The 21,475-nt window shown below is 45.6% G+C and overlaps 1 protein-coding gene across 3 annotated transcripts in view; it reads right to left on the minus strand.

Moving 5' to 3' along the window:
- Positions 1-21,475, minus strand: part of TUBGCP6 (tubulin gamma complex component 6) — a 518,646-nt gene that overhangs the window by 341,009 nt on the left and 156,162 nt on the right. For all 3 annotated transcript variants that reach the window (XM_069229637.1, XM_069229636.1, XM_069229638.1), the window contains exons 9-11: positions 17,451-17,542; positions 17,224-17,363; positions 8,825-8,974 (exon numbers count right to left, since the gene is read on the minus strand). In XM_069229637.1, the coding sequence (XP_069085738.1) occupies positions 8,825-8,974; positions 17,224-17,363; positions 17,451-17,542 (382 nt within the window). The remainder of the gene's footprint in view (positions 1-8,824; positions 8,975-17,223; positions 17,364-17,450; positions 17,543-21,475) is intronic.

A 21,475-nucleotide genomic window follows, 5' to 3' on the forward strand; every position in this document is an offset into this window, starting at 1 on the left:
TAAATTAACTCAGAAAATCTACAGATTAGTGTATGAATTGTAGACAGTGCAGCTTAGAAACATAAAGGGTCATCCACTGTTCTGTGTTTTCAAGTATGTATTAACAGTCAATTTGAGCAAACATAAGAACATGCACCTGTTCTGAGCCTGCATACTGAATTAGAAAATGTTCAAGATACAGCCTTAGGATCATCAAATTTCTGTTTTCATTCTTTTGCCATCATGTCAAAATAAAGGGCGGAACCTGTGGTTCTGAAAAAAAAAACCTAGCCCTAAATAAAAACACCAGTGCAAGTTACAATGATGTATTTAATGTAATCATACTGAATATTTTTTCTTCCTAAGGCAGAAAATGCATGACAACAGTGACTGCTGCTTAGAACACAAAGATAGTGTCTTTGGAGACCATTCCTCATGTTAGAAGGAGCACAGTTCACACACTACTTTCAAATAAACAACAGCCCACACGCTTGGCAAAAATCAAATCTTAGCAGTTCTTGTGCTGGCTTTCATATGAACACAAATCTTTGGATTGATGATAATTGCAACACACATTGAAAGATGCAAATTTTAGGTCAACAGCAATGTCAGTCCTTTGTACCACTACTACAATGCCACCCCTGAGGTGATGTAACAACCTGCTGCATCCACACATAAACAAGTCTGAAAATGCGTTAGGTCCTTATGCCACCCCACCTGTGTTGAAAGAGTAATGGAAGGGGGTGAGCTGTCCACATGCATCTTCCTTGTCACCTTGAATCATGTGTTCAGCATCCTGCATCACCCATTGTAAGGATCAGCAACCTCTTGTGTATGTGTCCAAACAGGAAGGTCTCCCTTCCTGCACAACACTCACCTTGCCACGCAGGACTACTTGCAGCATGGGTGCAAGGATGCCTGCATGTCTGGACTGAGTGTTGGTGTGCAAGAAGGGAGACCTTACTGTTTGAACACATACAGAAGGGGTGGTTAATCCTTACAATGGATAGTACAGGATGCAAAACACATGACTCAAAGTAACAAGTAGGATGCGTGTAGACAGCTCAACCCCTTTCGTCGCTCTTACAACATACGTGGGGTTGCAGAGGAATCAGACACTTACCCAAGAATCATGAACTGCCAATGCAACAGATTCTGTATAATTCTATTGGAAAAATCCCTAACAACTCATATGCAATGCATATGTCACACAGTCAGCTCAATGAAAAAGCTACATATGCAGAAGTTCATGATAAGTCATGCAAGGTGGGTGTAACAGACTGGGAAATGGGGACTGGCAGATTGTGCCAATGGTGCTTAAAATAAAAATGACGCTCTGCTAGCGCATTGTGCCATAAATAAGGGTCTTAATGTGTGGGTCTGCACCATGACACTTTAGCACACGGATAAAGAACATGATGACTGATGTCAACAGCTACTGTCCAAGACTGACATTTTACTATCCCATTGCAGAGGATGATGCCTTACTTCTTGCAGAGCTGCCCGTCTTGGATTTCTCACTCTCAGCACTCTCTAGGATGTCATGGGTGCATTCTAGACATCTCCAGTCGCAGGGAGGAAACACAGCATCGTGGGGCCTCCACGTGACCCACACAATAACCAACACACACCACTGGCCAGTTCAGCCACAGCCCTGGACGCTCAGGACCCAGAGGTAGGAGCCCTGTGGGATCGACAGATCTGTCAATGCACCCATGCCACAAATTTCTGCCAACAACAGGCTTATACGGTTTTGGTTGAGGGACGCCTGGCTGCCAAGATAACATTACAGACTTCAGATGGCAGTTCAAAAGACGTCAACTGTCGCCCCTCAATCTCCACGCAAGGAGGCGGAGGGTGGGCAGGTTCGGATGGAGGACCTTCCCCTGCTGCTGTGACAGAAGATCCTCCAGAAGAGGTAGTCTGATCGGAGGAGCTATGGCCATGCTCAACAGCTCGAGATACCAGATTCTTCTTGCCTAGTCCGTAGCCACCAGTATAACTTGGGCCCGGTCTTACCTGATCTTCTTCAGAAATCTGGGCAGAGGTGGTATGGGCGGAAAGGCGTACAGGAGGCCTGAATTCCTGACTAAAGGCGTATCCAAGAGAGTGCCGCCTTGGTAACTCCAACGCGCAAAACAACTGACATCGCACGTTCTCTACGGAGGTGAACAAGTCTAACCAAGATTCTCCCCACTGAAGGAAAAGACCTTGCGCCATCTTGCGCCACCTTCGGATGGAGACGCCATTTGTGATCGACCACGCATCGTCGGCTTAGTTCGTCTGCTCTGCCATTCAAAGAGCCCGCCAGATGTTGAACCACCAGGGAAATGTCCTGACGTTCCAGCCAAGTCCAGAGGCAAAGAGCCTCTTGAAAAAGGGTCCACGACCCCACTCCGCCTTGTTTGTTGCGGTACCACATGGCGGTGGTGTTGTCTGTGAACACTTGCACTGCTTTGCCCTTGAGAGGGAAGGAATGCTTTCAATGCTAGTCGAATCGCACAGAGCTCCAGATGATGGATATGGAGCACGGTTTCCACCTGAGACCAGAGGCCTCTGATCTCCGCCTCTCGTATCTGGCCGCTTCCCCAGGAGTGACACATCTGTCACGGCTGTAAGATCTAGTTGGGGAAAGGAGAGGGATCTGCCCTTGACCCAATCCTGATTTGTTAACCACCACTGCAGGTCTCTCGCAGTTCCTTCCGGGATCTGGACCTTGTTGGAGAGATTCCCCTGATGCTGCGCCCACTGGAACTTCAAGTCCCACTGCAGAGCCTGCATATGCCATCGGGCATTTCGAACTAGCAGGATGCAGAAGGCCATGAGGCCCAGCAGCCTCTGAGTCATTCTCAGTAAAATCCAGGAGAGAGGCTGAAACATCGGTATCATAGCCCGAATATCCTGGACTCGCTTTTCGAGAGGATGTGCCCGAAACTACACTGTATCCAGAATAGCTCAGATGAAAGGGAGCGTCTGAGAAGGAGTCAGGTGTGACTTTGGCATGTTGATAGTGAACCCCAGCAAATGTAAAAGGTTCGCCATAGTCTGGAGGTGGGAGACGACTGTCTAGGGCGAGTTCTGGAGCGAGTTCGCCTTCAACAGCCAATCTTCGAGATAGGGGAAGACTGGAACCCCTTACCTGCGCAGATAAGGTGCCACCACTACCATCACTTTCGTGAACACCCAAGGGTCAGTGGTAAGGCCAAAGGGGAGCACCGTAAACTGAAACTGCTCATGACCTACCACAAATCATAGGTAACGCCTGTGGGCCGGCAAGACGGGAATGTGGAAGTATGCGTCTTACAAGTCCAACGCTACCATCCAGTCTCCGGGACCCAGGGCAGATAGGACCTGAGCCAATGTCAACATTTTGAAGTTCTCCTTTTTGAGGAAGAGGTTGAGGGCCTGAAGATCTAATATAGGATGAAGATCTTTGTCTACTTTCGGGCATCAGAAACTTGCGGGAATAGCAACCACAACCTACTTCTGGCAACGCTCTATAGCTCCTTTGGTCAAAAGGGCTTGGACTTCCTCGCGGAGAAGCGCCATATGATCCTCCGATATTTGATTGTATGAAGGTGGCATGGCTGGAGAAGGTGTCTTGAAGGGGAGGAAGTAGACCCTTCGGACAATCTGGAGGACCCACCTGTCCGAGGTAATGGATTGCCATTGGGGCAGATGATGGCGAATCCTGCTGCCAACTGGTTCCTGGTGTACCTGCGGACTAGGAAGGTTTGGAGGCTGAGGAGGGGGTGGGGGTAGACTGGGTAACCCGCTGGTTCCCTGATTTCCGGGGCGTGGGATGCCACGTCCGCAGCCGCGCAGGGGCTGTACAACATGCATGGGTAGGGGGTAAGGACGCAGTTGGGTGCTGTAGGCCGTTGGCTCTGTATGCACTATTTCAAAGTAAGGAATAGTATGCACAGAGTCCAAGGGTTCCCCTTAGAGGTAAGATAGTGGCAAAAAGAGATAATACTAATGCTCTATTTTGTGGTAGTGTGGTCGAGCAGTAGGCTTATCAAAGGAGTAGTGTTAAGCATTTGTTGTACACACACAAGCAATAAATGAGGAACACACACTCAGAGACAATTCCAGGCCAATAGGTTTTTGTATAGAAAAATATATTTTCTTAGTTTATTTTAAGAACCACAGGTTCAAATTTTACATGTAATACTTCAAATGAAAGGTATTGCAGGTAAGTACTTTAGGAACTTTGAATAATGACAATAGCATATATACTTTTCAAATAAATCACATATAGCTATTTTAAAACTAGACAGTGCAATTTTCAACAGTTCCTGGGGGAGGTAAGTATTTGTTAGTTTTGTAGGTAAGTAAACCACCTACGGGGTTCAAGTTTGGGTCCAAGGTAGCCCACTGTTGGGGGTTCAGAGCAACCCCAAAATTACCACACCAGCAGCTCAGGGCCAGTCAGGTGCAGAGTTCAAAGTGGTGCCTAAAATGCATTGGCTTCAATAGAGAAGGGGGTGCCCTGGTTCCAGTCTGCCAGCAGGTAAGTACCCGTGTCTTCGGAGGGCAGACCAGGGGGGTTTTGTAGGGCACCGGGGGGGGGACACAAGTTAGCACAGAAAGTACACCCTCAGCAGCACGGGGGCGGCCGGGTGCAGTGTGCAAACACAAGTCGGGTTTCCAATGTAAATCACTGGGAGACCAAGGGGTCTCTTCAGCGATGCAGGCAGGCAAGGGGGGGGGGGGGGTTCCTCGGGGTAGCCACCAACTGGGCAAGGGAGAGGGCCTCCTGGGGGTCACTCCTGCACTGGAGTTCCGATCTTTCAGGTCCTGGGGGCTGCGGGTGCAGAGTCTTTTCCAGGCATCGGGATCTGGGAGTCAGGCAGTCGCGGTCAGGGGGAGCCTCGGGATTCCCTCTGCAGGCGCCGCTGTGGGGGATCAGAGGGGGCAACTCTGGCTACTCACGGTCTCGTAGTCGCCGGGGAGTCCTCCCTGAAGTGTTGTTTCTCCACGAGTCGAGCCGGGGGCGTCGGGTGCAGAGTAGCAAGTCTCATGCTTCCTGCGGGAAACGCAGTTGTTTTAAAGTTGCTCCTTTGAAACAAAGTTGCAGTCTTGGGTGAACAGGGCCGCTGTCCGCAGGAGTTTCTTGGTCCTTCTAGAGCAGGGCAGTCCTCTGAGGATTCAGAGGTCGCTGGTCCCTGGGGAAAGCGTCGCTGGAGCAGTGTCTTTAGAAGTGGGGAGACAGGCCGGTAGAGCTGGGGCCAAAGCAGTTGGTGTCTCCGTCTTCTCTGCAGGGTTTTTCAGCTCAGCAGTCCTCTTCTTCTTAGGTTGCAGGAATCTGAGTTCCTAGGTTCAGGGGAGCCCCTAAATACAGAATTTAGGGGTGTGTTTAGGTCAGGGAGGGCAGTAGCCAATGGCTACTAGCCCTGAAGGTGGCTACACCCTCTTTGTGCCTCCTCCCAAGGGGAGGGGGTCACATTCCTATCCCTACTGGGGGGATCCTCCATCTGCAAGATGGAGGATTCCTGAAAGTCAGAGTCACTTCAGCTCAGGTTGCCTTATGGGCTGTCCTGACTGGCCAGTGACTCCTCCTTGTTTTTCTCATTATATCCTCCGGCCTTGCCGCCAAAAGTGGGGCCGTGGCCGGAGGGGGCGGGCAACTCCACTAGCTGGAATGCCCTGTGGTGCTGTAACAAAGGGGGTGAGCCTTTGACGCTCACCGCCAGGTTTTACAGCTCCTGCAAGGGGGAGGTGATAAGCATCTCCACCCAGTGCAGGCTTTGTTACTAGCCACAGAGTGACAAGGGCACTCTCCCCATGTGGCCAGCAACATGTCTCGAGTGTGGCAGGCTGCTAAAACCAGTCAGCCTACACGGGTAGTTGTTTAAGGTTTCAGGGGGCACCTCTAAGGTGCCCTCTGGGGTGTATGTTACAATAAAATGTACACTGGCATCAGTGTGCATTTATTGTGCTGAGAAGTTTGATACCAAACTTCCCAGTTTTCAGTGTAGCCATTATGGTGCTGTGGAGTTCGTGTATGACAGACTCCCAGACCATATACTCTTATGGCTACCCTGCACTTACAATGTCTAAGGTTTTGCTTAGACACTGTAGGGGCACAGTGCTCATGCACTGGAGCCCTCACCTATGGTATAGTGCACCCTGCCTAAGGGCTGTAAGGCCTGCTAGAGGGGTGACCTATCTATACTGCATAGGCAGTGTGAGGTTGGCATGGCACCCTGAGGGGAGTGCCATGTCGACTTACTCGTTTTGTCCTCACCAGCACACACAAGCTGGCAAGCAGTGTGTCTGTGCTGAGTGAGGGGTCCCCAGGGTGGCATAAGATATGCAGCAGCCCTTAGAGACCTTCCCTTGCAAAAGGGCCCTTGGTACCAGGGGTACCAGTTACAAGGGACTTACCTGGATGCCAGGGTGTGCCAATTATGTAAACAAAAGTACAGGTTAGGGAAAGAACACTGGTGCTGGGGCTTGGTTAGCAGGCCTCAGCACACTTTCAAATCAAAACATAGCATCAGCAATGGCAAAAAGTCAGGGGGGGTAACCATGCCAAGGAGGCATTTCCTTACAGGTGCCCCTTCTGTTGCCACGAAAGGGGCAAAAGAAGGACTGCTGGGTTTAGAAGCAGGCACAATGCCAAGGGACCGGGCCGTGACTCGGGAATCCTTAAAGCGCTTGAGTGCCGAGCCCGTCTTGTCTCTGAAGAGACATGTGCCATAAAGGGCATGTCCATCAAGGATTGCTGGACATCCACTGAAAAGCCAGATGTTCTCAGCCAGGCGTGGCATCTCAATGCCACCGTCAATGCAAACGATTTGCCCAGAGAGTCAGTTGTATCCAGCCCATGGATCATGAACTTCGCTGCATCCCTTTCATCTGTCACGGCTTGGGAAAGGATAGTCCGGGCCTCCTCCGGAACTCGAGGCAGCACTTGCGCGACCGTATCTCAGAGAGTATGGGAATAGCAGCGCAAAAGGCATGCGGTGTTCATAGACCGCAGTGCTAGACTGTTGGAAGAAAGCAACTTCCCCAAATTGTCCAGCCTTTTTGATTCCCTATCGGGGGTGCGGCAGGGAATGCGCCAAATGAAGAGGAAGCCTGGATGATAAGGTACTGGGGTGTTGTGTGAGGAATTTCCGGTCTGATGTTGCAGGCCGATGGCGGCGTGCAATCGTCCTATTCACAGGATGGACCGAGTACTCAAAAGGACGTCTGTCAGTGCCTCATTAAAGCGAAGAAGGGGTTCGGAAGAGGAAGACTCCTGCTGAAGCATGTTGGTTAGGATATTAGGACTAACCTCCACAGAAGGTAGCTCGAGGTCCAGGACCTCAGCCGCCCTTCTTACCACCATGGAATATGAAGCACCCTTCTCCGTAGCCATGGTAGAAGGAGAGAATATACCAGTGTCAGGGGAGGTGTCTAGACCACTGGCATCACCCAAATCCTGCACCCAGTCGTTTTGGGGGTCAGGCTGGTATTCTAAAGGGTCCAGCGACCCCTCCAGAATCTCCCTGTATTCATACCCATAAGGGTCTGGATCAACCCTAGGCCCAGGAGAGCCCATAGAGAACGGAATCGGCGTCAAGCGATGTTGTTCCGGCTCCAGGTGAGTCTGGTATGAGGATGGGATCGACGTAGATTGTGGGCCCAACCAACGTTGGGAGCGTCGATGTCTGACCCAACGCCGGGGAAGGTAGTTGTGGCACGACCGGCGATAGGACGGATCTGCGATTGGATCCGGAGGGGCCCTCCCGAGCTGTGGCCGAAGCTGACGACTTCAAACCTAAGGGGGCCCCCACCAACTCACCTGTGCCCTAGGGCGCCGAAGGTGGGTTGGACTGTCCAGAAATGAGGTGCATTGGCTCATAAAATTCTTTGAGCTGGGCAGGGGTGGCTCCGGCTCCCGGGAAAGCACAGAGCTGACCCAGATGAAGGCTCAGAGGACAGAGGCCTAGAGCTTCGACGCTCTTCCGGCGCTGCATTGTCCGAGCGACGGGGTGAAGTTGAAGAATGCTTGTCCTTCTTCAACGACTTCTTTTTGTGACCCAAATGTCCAGGTGACTTCGAGGACGTAGAGTGGTGGTGACTCCGGTGGAGTCGAGGGTCGGGCTGCCAAGAGCTTTAGGGACCGCTCCCTCAAAGCTTTCAGGTTCATGGCCCGACACTCGGAACACGACTTTGGGTCGTGATCACGCTCCAGGCACCAAAGACACACGAGGTGCAGATCCATCACCGATATCGTTCGGTGACAGGAGTCGCAGGGCTTGAATCCGGTCTTGCGGGACATCCCTGGACACATCTACGAACTCATCAAAAGAATTTGGCAAAAGTGTTGACGTAGTCAAAAAATGACTGAGGTATCTCTCTCCGGATCTGCACGTAGGCTGGCGCGGAAAGAAAAGAACTGATGTCAGTGCACCGGGGTGGCGTCGATATTCGACAGCGACGTCATCACAGCGAACATGACACAGACGCCACCCGCGGAGTCGACCGACGCCACCTGACGGCGCACAGAGGTACTGTTCGAAGAAAAATCTCGGATCCAGTCTGACGCCTGGGGAAATTCAAAGGTAAGGAATCTGCAACAAGAAGTCCCTATCAGATGGCCATATCATGGGTGAGGCACTTACATTTATTGATTCCAATAGAAAACTGCTTCAACATACCTGTATGTCTTTGAGAGGTAAGGTAATTCAAACAAGCTCTCCCAACAGTAGTGATCTTCAAAGTGAAAGACAGGTCACATAATAAACCTTGTCATAAAAGGGTTTAATATGGCCACTGGAATTTCTGTCACATTAATGTATTTTAAAATAAGTATCTGATAAAACAGAGCATAATATTACATAAGGCTTACCTTTTCCTCTTTGCTAATGGAGCTATAGCGGGCAAGCCTTTCCACTCTACCAACATATAAAGCACAGTCCTTTTCCATTTCCTTCAGTTCTTCTAAGGAGAAAGTAACAGAAATCCGAGGAACAGGGATCTCAGACCAACAAATGTAGTGCTGCCAACAAGAAACATTTTTAAGTTATTGTAACTCAATTCTGTAACCAGAGTAAGTATTTGAAGATACCTCCTAAGTATTCTTCCAATGTGTTATTTTAGGAATTTAAGAAAATATTCCCACAATAACATTAAGTAAACTTTCCAAAACTTAAATCATACAGTGTAGTCAAAATAGATTTACAGACACATTAAACATTTATAGATGCAAATAAAAGAAACAGTGTACAATTACATGCTCTAAGGGAAGACCAAATTGTAGCTGTATAATACAAATGTTTTATTTCCCTTTTGATTTTACACATATACTTGCTTACATCGACAGGGTGGCAAGGAACTATCCACAACATTTAACATAAAAAGTAAACTGTTTTTTCCCTGTTCCCCGAGCCGTTACCAATTCAATAACGAGGAATAGGGAAAGCCTAAATTATCTGTTAACATACTCATAATCTACTAAGCTTTCCAAAACCTAAATCATACAGTGCAGTCAAAATAAGTTTACAGACACATTAAACATGTATAGATGCTAATAAAAAAAACAGTGTACAATTACATGTTCTAAGGGAAGACAAAATATAGCTGCAAAGCATGTCTATTTATCAATCAAATATTTTATTTACTTTTTTTTATTCTACACACAGTTACTTACATTGGCAGGGGGGGCAAGGAGCTATCCCTGACATTTGTTAACATTAAAAGTAAACTGTTTTCTACCTGTTCCCCCAGCCTTTACCAATTCAATAAAGAGAAATAGGGAAAGCCTGTGTCATCTGTTAACATACTCATAATATACTAAACACATCACCCATCATGTAGAATTCCTTGAACCCATCCAGGGCCTCAAAAATTATACTCGCCGACAAACTGTGGAGAGTCAGATTTTATAAGGGCAAGCTATTTTTAGGGCCTTCTGGCCTGTTTTAGCGAGAGAGCTCCAGGTAGAAAAGAACGGGTGTTCTGTTCGTTACGAAAGTGAATGAGCAATAAAGATGCCTTTAAATCTTGTTTTTATCTTGTCTTATTTTCTGTGTGTTCAAGACAGTGGTTAAATGCATGCTTATGTCTTCTTACAAATTCTTGCTTGTTTGAGCCAGGAAATTGTTGTTTACTTTTCTTTCTCTCACTGCAAAGTTAGAGGATTTTGTAAGGTGAACTGTCTGCCAGTCGGCTGGGAAACAGAAAGTGTGGAATGAAAGGTTGTTGGATGTGAAAGTTTGCTACCACAGTATTTAAATAGTACAGGGAGTGCAGAATTATTAGGCAAGTTGTATTTTTGAGGATTAATTTTATTATTGAACAACAACCATGTTCTCAATGAACCCAAAAAACTCATTAATATCAAAGCTGAATAATTTTGGAAGTAGTTTTTAGTTTGTTTTTAGTTTTAGCTATGTTAGGGGGATATCTGTGTGTGCAGGTGACTATTACTGTGCATAATTATTAGGCAACTTAACAAAAAAATATATATACCCATTTCAATTATTTATTATTACCAGTGAAACCAATATAACATCTCAACATTCACAAATATACATTTCTGACATTCAAAAACAAAACAAAAACAAATCAGTGACCAATATAGCCACCTTTCTTTGCAAGGACACTCAAAAGCCTGCCATCCATGGATTCTGTCAGTGTTTTGATCTGTTCACCATCAACATTGCGTGCAGCAGCAACCACAGCCTCCCAGACAATGTTCAGAGAGGTGTACTGTTTTCCCTCCTTGTAAATCTCACATTTGATGATGGACCACAGGTTCTCAATGGGGTTCAGATCAGGTGAACAAGGAGGCCATGTCATTAGATTTCCTTCTTTTATACCCTTTCTTGCCAGCCACGCTGTGGAGTACTTGGACGCGTGTGATGGAGCATTGTCCTGCATGAAAACCATGTTTTTCTTGAAGGATGCAGACTTCTTCCTGTACCACTGCTTGAAGAAGGTGTCTTCCAGGAACTGGCAGTAGGACTGGGAGTTGAGCTTGACTCCATCCTCAACCCGAAAAGGCCCCACAAGCTCATCTTTGATGATACCAGCCCAAACCAGTACTCCACCTCCACCTTGCTGGCGTCTGAGTCGGACTGGAGCTCTCTGCCCTTTACCAATCCAGCCACGGGCCCATCCATCTGGCCCATCAAGACTCACTCTCATTTCATCAGTCCATAAAACCTTAGAAAAATCAGTCTTGAGATATTTCTTGGCCCAGTCTTGACGTTTCAGCTTGTGTGTCTTGTTCAGTGGTGGTCGTCTTTCAGCCTTTCTTACCTTGGCCATGTCTCTGAGTATTGCACACCTTGTGCTTTTGGGCACTCCAGTGATGTTGCAGCTCTGAAATATGGCCAAACTGGTGGCAAGTGGCATCGTGGCAGCTGCACACTTGACTTTTCTCAGTTCATGGGCAGTTATTTTGCGCCTTGGTTTTTCCACACGCTTCTTGCGACCCTGTTGACTATTTTGAATGAAACGCTTGATTGTTCGATGATCACGCTTCAGAAGCTTTGCAATTTTAAGAGTGCTGCATCCCTCTGCAAGATATCTCACTATTTTTGACTTTTCTGAGCCTGTCAAGTCCTTCTTTTGACCCATTTTGCCAAAGGAAAGGAAGTTGCCTAATAATTATGCACACCTGATATAGGGTGTTGATGTCATTAGACCACACCCCTTCTCATTACAGAGATGCACATCACCTAATATGCTTAATTGGTAGTAGGCTTTCGAGCCTATACAGCTTGGAGTAAGACAACATGCATAAAGAGGATGATGTGGTCAAAATACTCATTTGCCTAATAATTCTGCACTCCCTGTATATACATTAACAGTACAAATATTTCAATACATATCAGCAGTTTGGGAACCAAGTTCTTGTCATTCAGAAGTGTGATGGGGACAAAGATTTTAATAGGATCAAAAATCAGAACACTTTACTTGGTCATGTACACATGACAAATATGTGCTGAAGCTTGATTTCCAAATATAATTTGTATGCTATATAGTTTTAGCATTAAAACTGCTTGTGAGTAAGACATTTTGAGGCTATTTCAATGGAAAATGTGCTTTAGTAATATATTTATTAAAAGTGAGAGTTTTTAAACACGAACTGAGCAACGTTCCTTACCCCTCACCCAACCCAATGACAATGCTGTTGGTGAAGTAATAGGCAAGGCAGGGGTCATGTGCACCCTGTATGCAGGCTAGATTCATACTGTTCATGGAGCAAATATTCAGTCCATTAAATAAAACATTGTTTTATGTACAGCAGGCATGCTGAACTTACATATTTGAAGGTGCACTCATATGTGATTATGGAGAAAAAAGCAGCTTGGTGAAATATTTGCCCAGGATCACACAATGTGAGACCATATAATGAATCAAGAACATTATAATTAGGTCAAGTAGATTATTCAAGTCACTAGATCTGCAGGTCTGGTAACATTTTCATGATTTTATTAGGCCTGCTCCCCTAATACTCTGAAATATCTAGGGCATATGATCTCCAGGCAAGTGCTCCTGGAAAGATGCTCACTCTGCTTGGCTGTTCAGTGGCCTGCCTGAGAAAGTAGGGGGAATGTAATTTCACTCCATTGAAATCAGCTCCCGAAATTCTCTGTACCCACAGCCTAAAGTTATGGCTCCTTTCCTTAGTGCATAGGAAGTTGATGGCTGGTTCCACCACATACATCACCAGCACCACTGGAGGAGTGTAGAGGGTAAGTTTGTTTATTTGGCAGACCTAAGATTATATAAGTAGGTAGTTTTGGGATTACAGTATGGAACAGCTGATTCTTCAGCCATAGTCAGAGGAAGTGTATGCGTGTATCCCTATCACCGCAGTTTTTCAGCATCTATCTGTTCTGCGCAAGCCCCATTCATTCAGCTTATCTGGTGTGTAATCAGTATTGACAATGCTTGATCACTGCTTCCTTTGCAGAGGCTGCTCTGTCTATGGAATGTTTTCAAATGTGAACCCTCCACCCACCTTTTTTCTGCCAGCCTTGTCTGTATCAACTCATTGCATGAAAAGAGTCTGTCAATATTCCATAATAGCTTTTTATTTGCCTGTTTCCTGATAAGCAATTTCTCAAAATGTGTCAAATACCTGTTTGCTATTGGTCTAATCAAGGGGTGCATCATCCAATGCTGGACCTGCACATAGTGAAAGCATTTGCTCTCATCAAGACGATAGAAGCGCTTTCAGCTGCCAAAGGGCTGTACCCCCTCGTCATTGAGCAGCTCATCAAAACTCCTGCAGCCTTTGGAGCTTCAGTTCTCAAATGACTGGTATGCAATGTGGGGGCAAAATTTGGGGTCCCATGAAAGGGGTGGCAGAGGTGAAGGGAACATGTTCATATCTCAGTGTTACTGCTACTTTGTACTATACTGCTAAGGTACCTTTAGTCACCGGTGAACAACACAAACCCGATGCTCTGTGTTTTTCCATAGCCAGGGAAATTTCCCAGTGCATATACCTGCTATTAATTGGTCCACAAAACAACATTGCTTCTCGTCTGACTTTTCTTGCCCCCATTCTACCATGTAATGGAGCTATGCCACTTACCATTGTATATAATTTGGAAAGCAAAGGACTCCTTTCCTTAGTTGGCTTTCACATGAGGATCCTAGGCAATCTCACTTTTTCCCTCAGTCTACAGAAAATTGTTGATCAGTTCCTGCAAGTTGTGGAGTGTTGGAAGGAGGGCCCTGTAGAAAGTTTAACATCCTCAGTATGGACACCATCTTATCTGCTGCAATCCTACATACCGTGACAAACCACCCATGTGCTAGGATTACTGCTCCTGTTGCACTGGTTGCAGAAGGGGCTATAGTTAGCCTTTAATGTTTTCTCCAAAGTAGAGGTCAGATGAGCGCCTATGGAAGCCAACTCTGTCACCCCCTGAAAAGGGAGCACCCTCTTCAGTTCAGCCACTTGTTCAGCCAGCTCAAGAGGTACAGTATTTGAGAATTGACTAGATTAATCTTGAATGCCAAAACATCACCATATTATGCTAGCTCAGTAATGGAGGTAATGGATTTAGCAGGTTCAACGATCATGACCATTATAGGGTCTGCATATAGCATTAGTTTGCGAGTTTAATTTCCAATCTAGATGCATTTTCTTTTTTATAGGAATAATTTTTATTGATTTTACCTCAACAAGCATTGCTAGTCAACATTCAAGTCAACACAGAATCTTCCCAGCAGTTCCACCGCCTCAGCCCGACTCCCAGTTGGCATGTCTGACCTGGCCATTAATACTCTACTCCTAGTCCCTAACAGGCCCATATTTTCCCCAAACCCTCTCAATATTTGTGAGGGCTTCCACATGCTGCATAGATTGTCTCCTCCAGCTTTGCACACCAATCAATACCTTTCCACAAGGCTGCCAGAGGGGGTGAGGTGGGGGACCTCCAGTGTTTGGCTATGTCCCTCGACCAGCATTGTCCCAAGTTCCACCAGTGTCCTATCCCCACGGGCCGCCCATATCATCAGGGATACTTAATAAGGCAAGCCTAGTGTTAGGTTCAAGCTGTCATCACACCATCCTTGACAGTATGGAGAGGATATGTGACCAAAAGTTCAGTATGACCAGGCAGGTCCATACCACGTAATAAAAGTCCCCCCTTGGCCCCGGGCAATGTAGACACGCAGGCGGTGGGCAAACCTGGGCCTTCCAGAGACAATAAGGTGTGAGGTATGCCTGATGTAGATATTTGAATTGGACGAGACATAGCCATGCCAAAATTGCCAAGGTTCGATGAGCCATATAAGCATCTTGCCAGTCCACCTCATCCAGAGGGCACACCCACTCCTCCCATCTCTTCTTCAGGACATCCAACTGGATGGGTGTGTGACCAGTGTCTTACCCATTAATATGCCTTTTTTTAATCTATGTTTCTCCAAATCCTCTTGGATAGGATTTCTACTGTCAGGGCAAAGAGCATTGGGGAGAGAGGACATCCTTGTATGGCTCCCTGCTTTATCTATATCTGCACTGAAGTGTGACTTCTGACTGTCACACTAGGATTCTCACATCAGCTAAGAACCCATATTTGAAATTTGGGCTCTAATCTATAAGTTGCCAAAGACCATTCCAGGAAATGTCACCAGACCCCATTTCAGTATCCAATGATATCAACATCACCTTTTTGAGTGCTTAGCCAACATTATCTATTAAATACAGTAACTTTTTAATGTTATCTCCACAACCTCTGCATACGATTAACAAGTTGTATTATAGCTGCAAGTCCCCAAACCTGCACCTCCTTGCCAGAATCCTTGTAAGTAGTTTAACATCAAAGTTCATCATGTAAATGTGCCAGCCAGTCAGTCCGGTCTGTAAGTGTAACCAGAAACCTAGTATAACCTTCGTGAAATGACTTTTGATACCAAAGACCAATAGATGAAATAATTTAATACAAAAAGCATGGGCTTCTAACAAAGATACCTCGACTATCAGAACATCATCCCTTTGGGAGGGTGACCCGCTAGGAGGTAGTCAAGAGTCTGATGTGACATCGGAAGTATCTGAGATGAGCATATAACATCAGCGGGCGTGGAAGAAGAGGCAAAGTTATCAAGCCCTTAAGGCGACTCAGACTTATAGGGAACTGAACCCAGTAGATCATTCACATTTTAGGAATCTAGGAAACTCATTTGGATGTTAATTCAGTGATTAGTTACCTCATAACCGAAGGCAGTCTAGGATACTTCAGACGATGCAGGGTGAAGAGTGTCTATTCTATTGATTCTTGTCTAGAAGTAAGCCCCCCCATCGATAGGTCCCTAACATGCCGGATAGTTTTTACATGGTAACTAATTTCTTTGGAAGTGAGAAACATTGTTTTGGACTCCTATCTCATTGCCATTTTTTCCATCTGATGCAGTATTCACAGCCAGGTGAAGAGATGCAGGAAAAAAATCTAGACAACTATTCCAAAATATAGGTTTTCCATTGAGAGATGGGTAGTTTGGCAGGATCACTGTTGTGTATTCAAAGGACCTGTGTAACACAGCATTCTCCAGAGATTGAAGAGTCAGCTGAGCTGAAGGGTCATTTCATATTCAAAGCAAGTTACACTCATAGAGAAAGCCAGAACAGAATTAGAGGGTTACTTACAAGTGTATGCAAAGAACAGCTACGTATTTCTAAGAATAATTTTAGGATTAAAAGCCACTCTTGCAGTCTGGGTTCCAAGATATAGCATGAAGTCAAAGGTGTGGAAAAGATCCGAGTTAGAATCAGCACACTATATAGATTGTATGTATATAACAGTTGGCAGATTTGCAGCTAAATATATGGCCAGGACAAAATGAGGCGCTGTATCTTCCTCAGGGTATAAAATATACCACCATTAAGACAAAAAAGGACGGCAATAAAAACTGGCAGTATTATCTGTAAGCCTAATACAAGACTAGCTGAATTGATAAATTACACTCACTAAGCTTACAGTACAAAATGACATCATGCTTGATTTATTCCTGGCAGGGAATTATTTAATCAAGTTAATCTATGGGAGATCCAATGAGCGAGACATTTTGTCTACATTATGATGCATTTGATTGGGACCGAAAAGGAAAATACTTAACAATTAAGACAGGCAAGATGAAAGGGCAGAGAGTGGTTTCATATTCTGATGGGATACTTGGAATGGCATGTTTGAAGCTCAAAGCAGTTTGAAGTTTAGCTTGGTTTCTGTGCAAAAAAGGATGGAGACAATAGCTGCCACGGAGCTTCCTGAATGGAGAAGCGAGGGGATGGCTGCACAGAAATGTGTTGAAAGCAAGGAACCTGCAGTTTCCTTTCTTTGACAATATGGAAAATGTACGGTACTGTGGCTGCCAAAAATAAAGGAAGTTCATGCACAGCCATACCCATGAACAAAAATCAAGATAGCGCTAGATTTTATTATGTTTGAATATCACATTATTTGTAATAATTTTAAAAATTATTTATAAAAAGCAATAAATTATAAATCATTTATAAAAGGATCACATGTTCATCTTATCCAGACATCGGATCATCAATTAATTCATTATTTTTGTTTTACTGTTTTTCCACTATCCCTTAATTTATCAACCTTTTACTTTGCATCCACTGCAAAACTTTTGTTGGATGTTTGATTTGGCTCCTTAGTATTAAAATGTCTCTGTGTATCATAATTAGAATGAAGAGGTCAAGACACAAGATTGATGGTCAATCTTTTTACATCGCTGTACAGCTGATAACAGACATCAGAGTAGTAGAGAACTTACCCCCGGGCAGCACAATTTTAACAAGTTTATGGTTTTCCCGCATAAGTAGATCTCATTAGCAATATGGTTGAGGAATACCGGAACACAGTCTTCCACTTCTTTTGAAATCAAAACATAGCCATGAGTCCAGTAACGCCTGTCTAAAGAATAAAAGCAAAAACAAGGAGTAAGATGAGGCAGGTCATTTAGGTAAGGGATCAATTAGATGAATAAGCCATTATAAATACCTCTGAACCGAAGAAAATCCTCGTTCACCTGGATCATAAATTCTCCATATACATCTCTGAAAACACCACTATACACCCAATCATAGATAAATCTAGAATAGGAAAAAGAGGAATGCATTTTTTCATGTACTTCAATAAAAGTTTTCACAAAGCAAATTAATTCCATTGCCTAGTCTAAACACTAAAGGATTACTGCATTACTCCGAGCACACGCTAAATAAAAAACAAAGTTACAAAACACAAACATAAAGGTGCAAAGGGTATCCAAACTGGGCCTGAACAGAAAAGCAAATTTTAGATAAATTGCAAAGGTTTTCAAATTATACATTTTGGATGGTTGGTAAAATTCTTACTGTTTTCCAGGGAAAATTCAAGAAGTAGCATCTAAGAATCAGATCAATTGATGGCAAACCAAAAGACCACTCAGCCTATAAAATCTGTCAATTCACTACTAATAAAGGCAACTGGTGATCCAGTTTAAACGTTTTCTGGATTTGTTTTGTACAATAAGGAAAACATATGGAACAATTATCTTTGACAAAAGCAAAATATTCCCAGAAACCAGGGTTACATACAGCATAACCTCAATAATAAGACTCCTGATTTGCAAAGCTAGCCTACCGTTAGCAAAGTGTCCAGGATGATAGCTATGTAGACAACTGAAAGTGTTCCTACCACAGATCTTAAATCTTGGTGTGTTTATGTGGAAAACCCCTTATTTGGTTAACTGGTCTCACTAATAGAACCATAGCTGACATGGGGTATAGTGGTTGATCTCCAATAATTTTTAATGTCTCTTTTGGCTGGTAACATTATCAGCCCTATGAATATATGTGGCCCCATCCTCAGCCCCCCTTCCTTCACAATCCCAAGGAGTGAAAGCCTTAAAGACAACTTCAGTGGCATCCCAGAACATTGGTCACTGTTTGAATTGAATAGTCTTGAGGATACCAGACTGCTGGCTTGACCATTTCAAGTGGAATATTTAGCTTGGAGGCATCCCTCATCAGGACATTAAGGGAAGTACTGATGTCATTCACGGGCAATATTTGAGATGGATACTGCCACTGATGTTGGTGTGTATGAAGAATGGATATCATCAGTGTCAGATAATAAAGAGTTTGTTGGAGATATATGAACTCTTCCTTTAGGCATATGCCTAGGTGGAAGAAGACAAGGTGGTGACATAAAAGTTGTTTTTGATACCATTCTTGGATGTAATAACTGTAGGGTACGAAGTCTTTCCTGAATAGGATCATCAAAGGGTATAATCTGAGTTAGTGGTTTAAAATTTGGAAAATGAGGGTCCAGGCATAAGAGAAGGCCCCATCTTCTGCAGCGTTTTGGATGGTGCCCCAGTCCTAGAAGTTATTTTTTTCATCCTAGATGACATTGTTGATGGTGACTAGCTTTGAATCAGAGTGCCTACAGAGGAGTGGGTGGTGAAAGCAAAAGTCGCACCACTGATGGGAAACGTGATGTGGTGGTTACAGCAGAGTTATGCGAACCCACTGTGATGCCTGACACATTCTCTTGACATAGTTCCTGCGGCGTCAAGGGTGATTTTGATGGCAAGAGTGGATGTTTTGAGTGAGTTGTTGCCGCTGTTTGATGTTGAACTTTGGAATCTTAACAACCTGGGTAAGTTACCTCTCCACTGGCAATTTGGTTGCTAATTGAATGATATTAGGAGTGATCTATTCAATGTGTTTGCTTAGCTTTAGTCTTAGCTTTAGTCTGAGGAGAATCTTGTCGAAGCAAAATTAATGAAGCACAAATGCTTGCTAAGTTGGGTCTTCAAGCCACTTTCTCTTCTTCAGCTTTCATGTTTTAAGCACTCTATGAAGTCTGATACCCTCCCTTTTCTTAAATATAATTTTATACACCATTTTGAAGATACTGCTGTCTTTCGCCATGTAAGATGAAGGAAGACACAATACACAGACCTTGTGGGGTTCTGAGACAGCCTTCTTTTTGTCACAGGAGAGACACATCTCAAACAGAGAAGGCTTTTTGCAGGGAAAAAAAAACCTAAATGTGAAAAGAAATTGTCTCACTCAACAGAGAGTTGTGGGAGATGTTGAGTGGAAATAGAATTTGTCTTAAGGACAAATATTCTGAAGAAAAAACTGAGGTATAAATCTCATACATGCTCTCAGATCAATCTCACAGGAGCCACAAAAGTTCTTCTTTGACCTCCTGGTCAGCGTCTGCTCATTCTCTACGCAGCTCCACCTGTTGCTGTTGCTTTTGCTGCTCTGCAGCGATCGAACTGAGAGCTGGCTTGACTCTAAGTTCAAGGCCCACCTCCACCCGCAGCCTCCCGCCTGCGCCTCATCCATGGTGGCCTAGTGGCCATCTGTGCTTGTCATCTTCACTTTTGCTTATTTTTCTGTGCTTTAGTTGTCTTTATTTCCTGTCTCTTTCCTTTTAGCACCTTTCCCTCTACCCACGCTCTGTTTCCCTGCAGCTGCTCCCTTGTGGCTCCACCTCCCTCCCTGCAAAGCGCTTTCCCACCCTTCCGCCTCCTAGCTGACTAGACTCTCCCGCCTCCCTCCCCTTTTCTAATGATCACTGCTGTGCAGTGAGAGTGCGACTCCTCTGACCTCCTGGTCAGCGTCTGCTCGCTCTCCTCTGAGCAGCTCCACCTGCTGCTCTGCTGCAATCGGACTGAAAGCCTGCCTAACTCTCAGTTCAAGGCCCACCTCCACCTGCAGGCTCCCGCATGAGCCTCAACCCTGGTGGCCATCTGTTTGCGAGTATGTGTGCTTATCATCTTTATTTTTGCCTATTTTTCTGTTCTTTGTCATCTTTAGTTGTCTTTATTTCCTGTCTCTTTCCATTTAGAGCCTTTCCCTCTCCTCATCCTCCGTTTCCCTACTGCCCCTGCGCGCCCCACATAAAGCGCTTTACCACCTTTCTGCCTCACAGCTGACCGGACCCTCCCGCCTCCCTCCCCTTCTTTATGGCGGCTGCTGCACATCTGTACAGCGGGCACGCCAAACGCAAGCCTGTCTCCGCCTGGACTGCTCCCAGCGCCACAAACCCTGGTCCTCTGCCCATCAATTGCTATAACACAGGGACCTTCACACGCTGAACACAAGACGCTTCACCGCCTGCCATCTCGCATCACCCAGAGAGACCCATGGACCGTTCTCCTGCTTCCACTGCCACTGCACCTTCATCCTACACCAAACGCCAGATCCTCCCGCCATTGGGCCATCGAACACCCACCCGGAGCGCCTCAGCTGCATCCTCATGAACATATGTTCCCTCCACAAACACAATAGAACTCTGGGACCTGCTAGACTCCACCTGCCCGGCATCGTCTTTCTCACTGACACATGGACGTACCCAGCAACAGCACCAGACTTCACCATCACCATTACCATCCCCAACGACTACAAACTGCTCTGCAAAGACAGGCCCTCTTGACCAGGCAGCGGCCTGGCCATCGTACACACATCCACCCTCCGCCTGACAACCAATGCAGAAGAACACTCTCCCCTCATGGAGCACCTCCATTTCCACATCCACGTCACCCCAAAGTTCACCTTCCACAGCACACTCATCTGCAGGCCACCGGGCCCCCGTCCAGTCTTCAACAACCCCATCATCAACATCATATCTCCACATACACTCCCCTCCACAAACTACCTTCTCTCCGGCAACCTAAACTACCACACTGACAACTGCAACAACATCAACACAGCTTCCCTGCTCGAGAACCTCGCCACATTTAGGCCTCAAGCAACTGGTCACCCCGCCAAAATTCAACGCTGGACACACATTCAACCCCACCTTTTCCGCCAGCAACAACATCACTGTCGACAACACCTTCACGCTACATTGGACGGACCACAACTACATTCATTTATCCATCACCACACCGACCATCCATCCGTGCACACTCCGCTGATCAAGCAGGAAATTAAACCAGATTACTAAGGAACAGCTCACTAACACCCTCAGCAAATCTCTTCCTCCCCATCGATGCAAACATCTCAGCTCGGAATTTCCAACAC

The sequence above is a fragment of the Pleurodeles waltl genome, chromosome 4_1 (genome assembly GCF_031143425.1).
Source record: "Pleurodeles waltl isolate 20211129_DDA chromosome 4_1, aPleWal1.hap1.20221129, whole genome shotgun sequence".
Classification (NCBI taxonomy): domain Eukaryota; kingdom Metazoa; phylum Chordata; class Amphibia; order Caudata; family Salamandridae; genus Pleurodeles; species Pleurodeles waltl.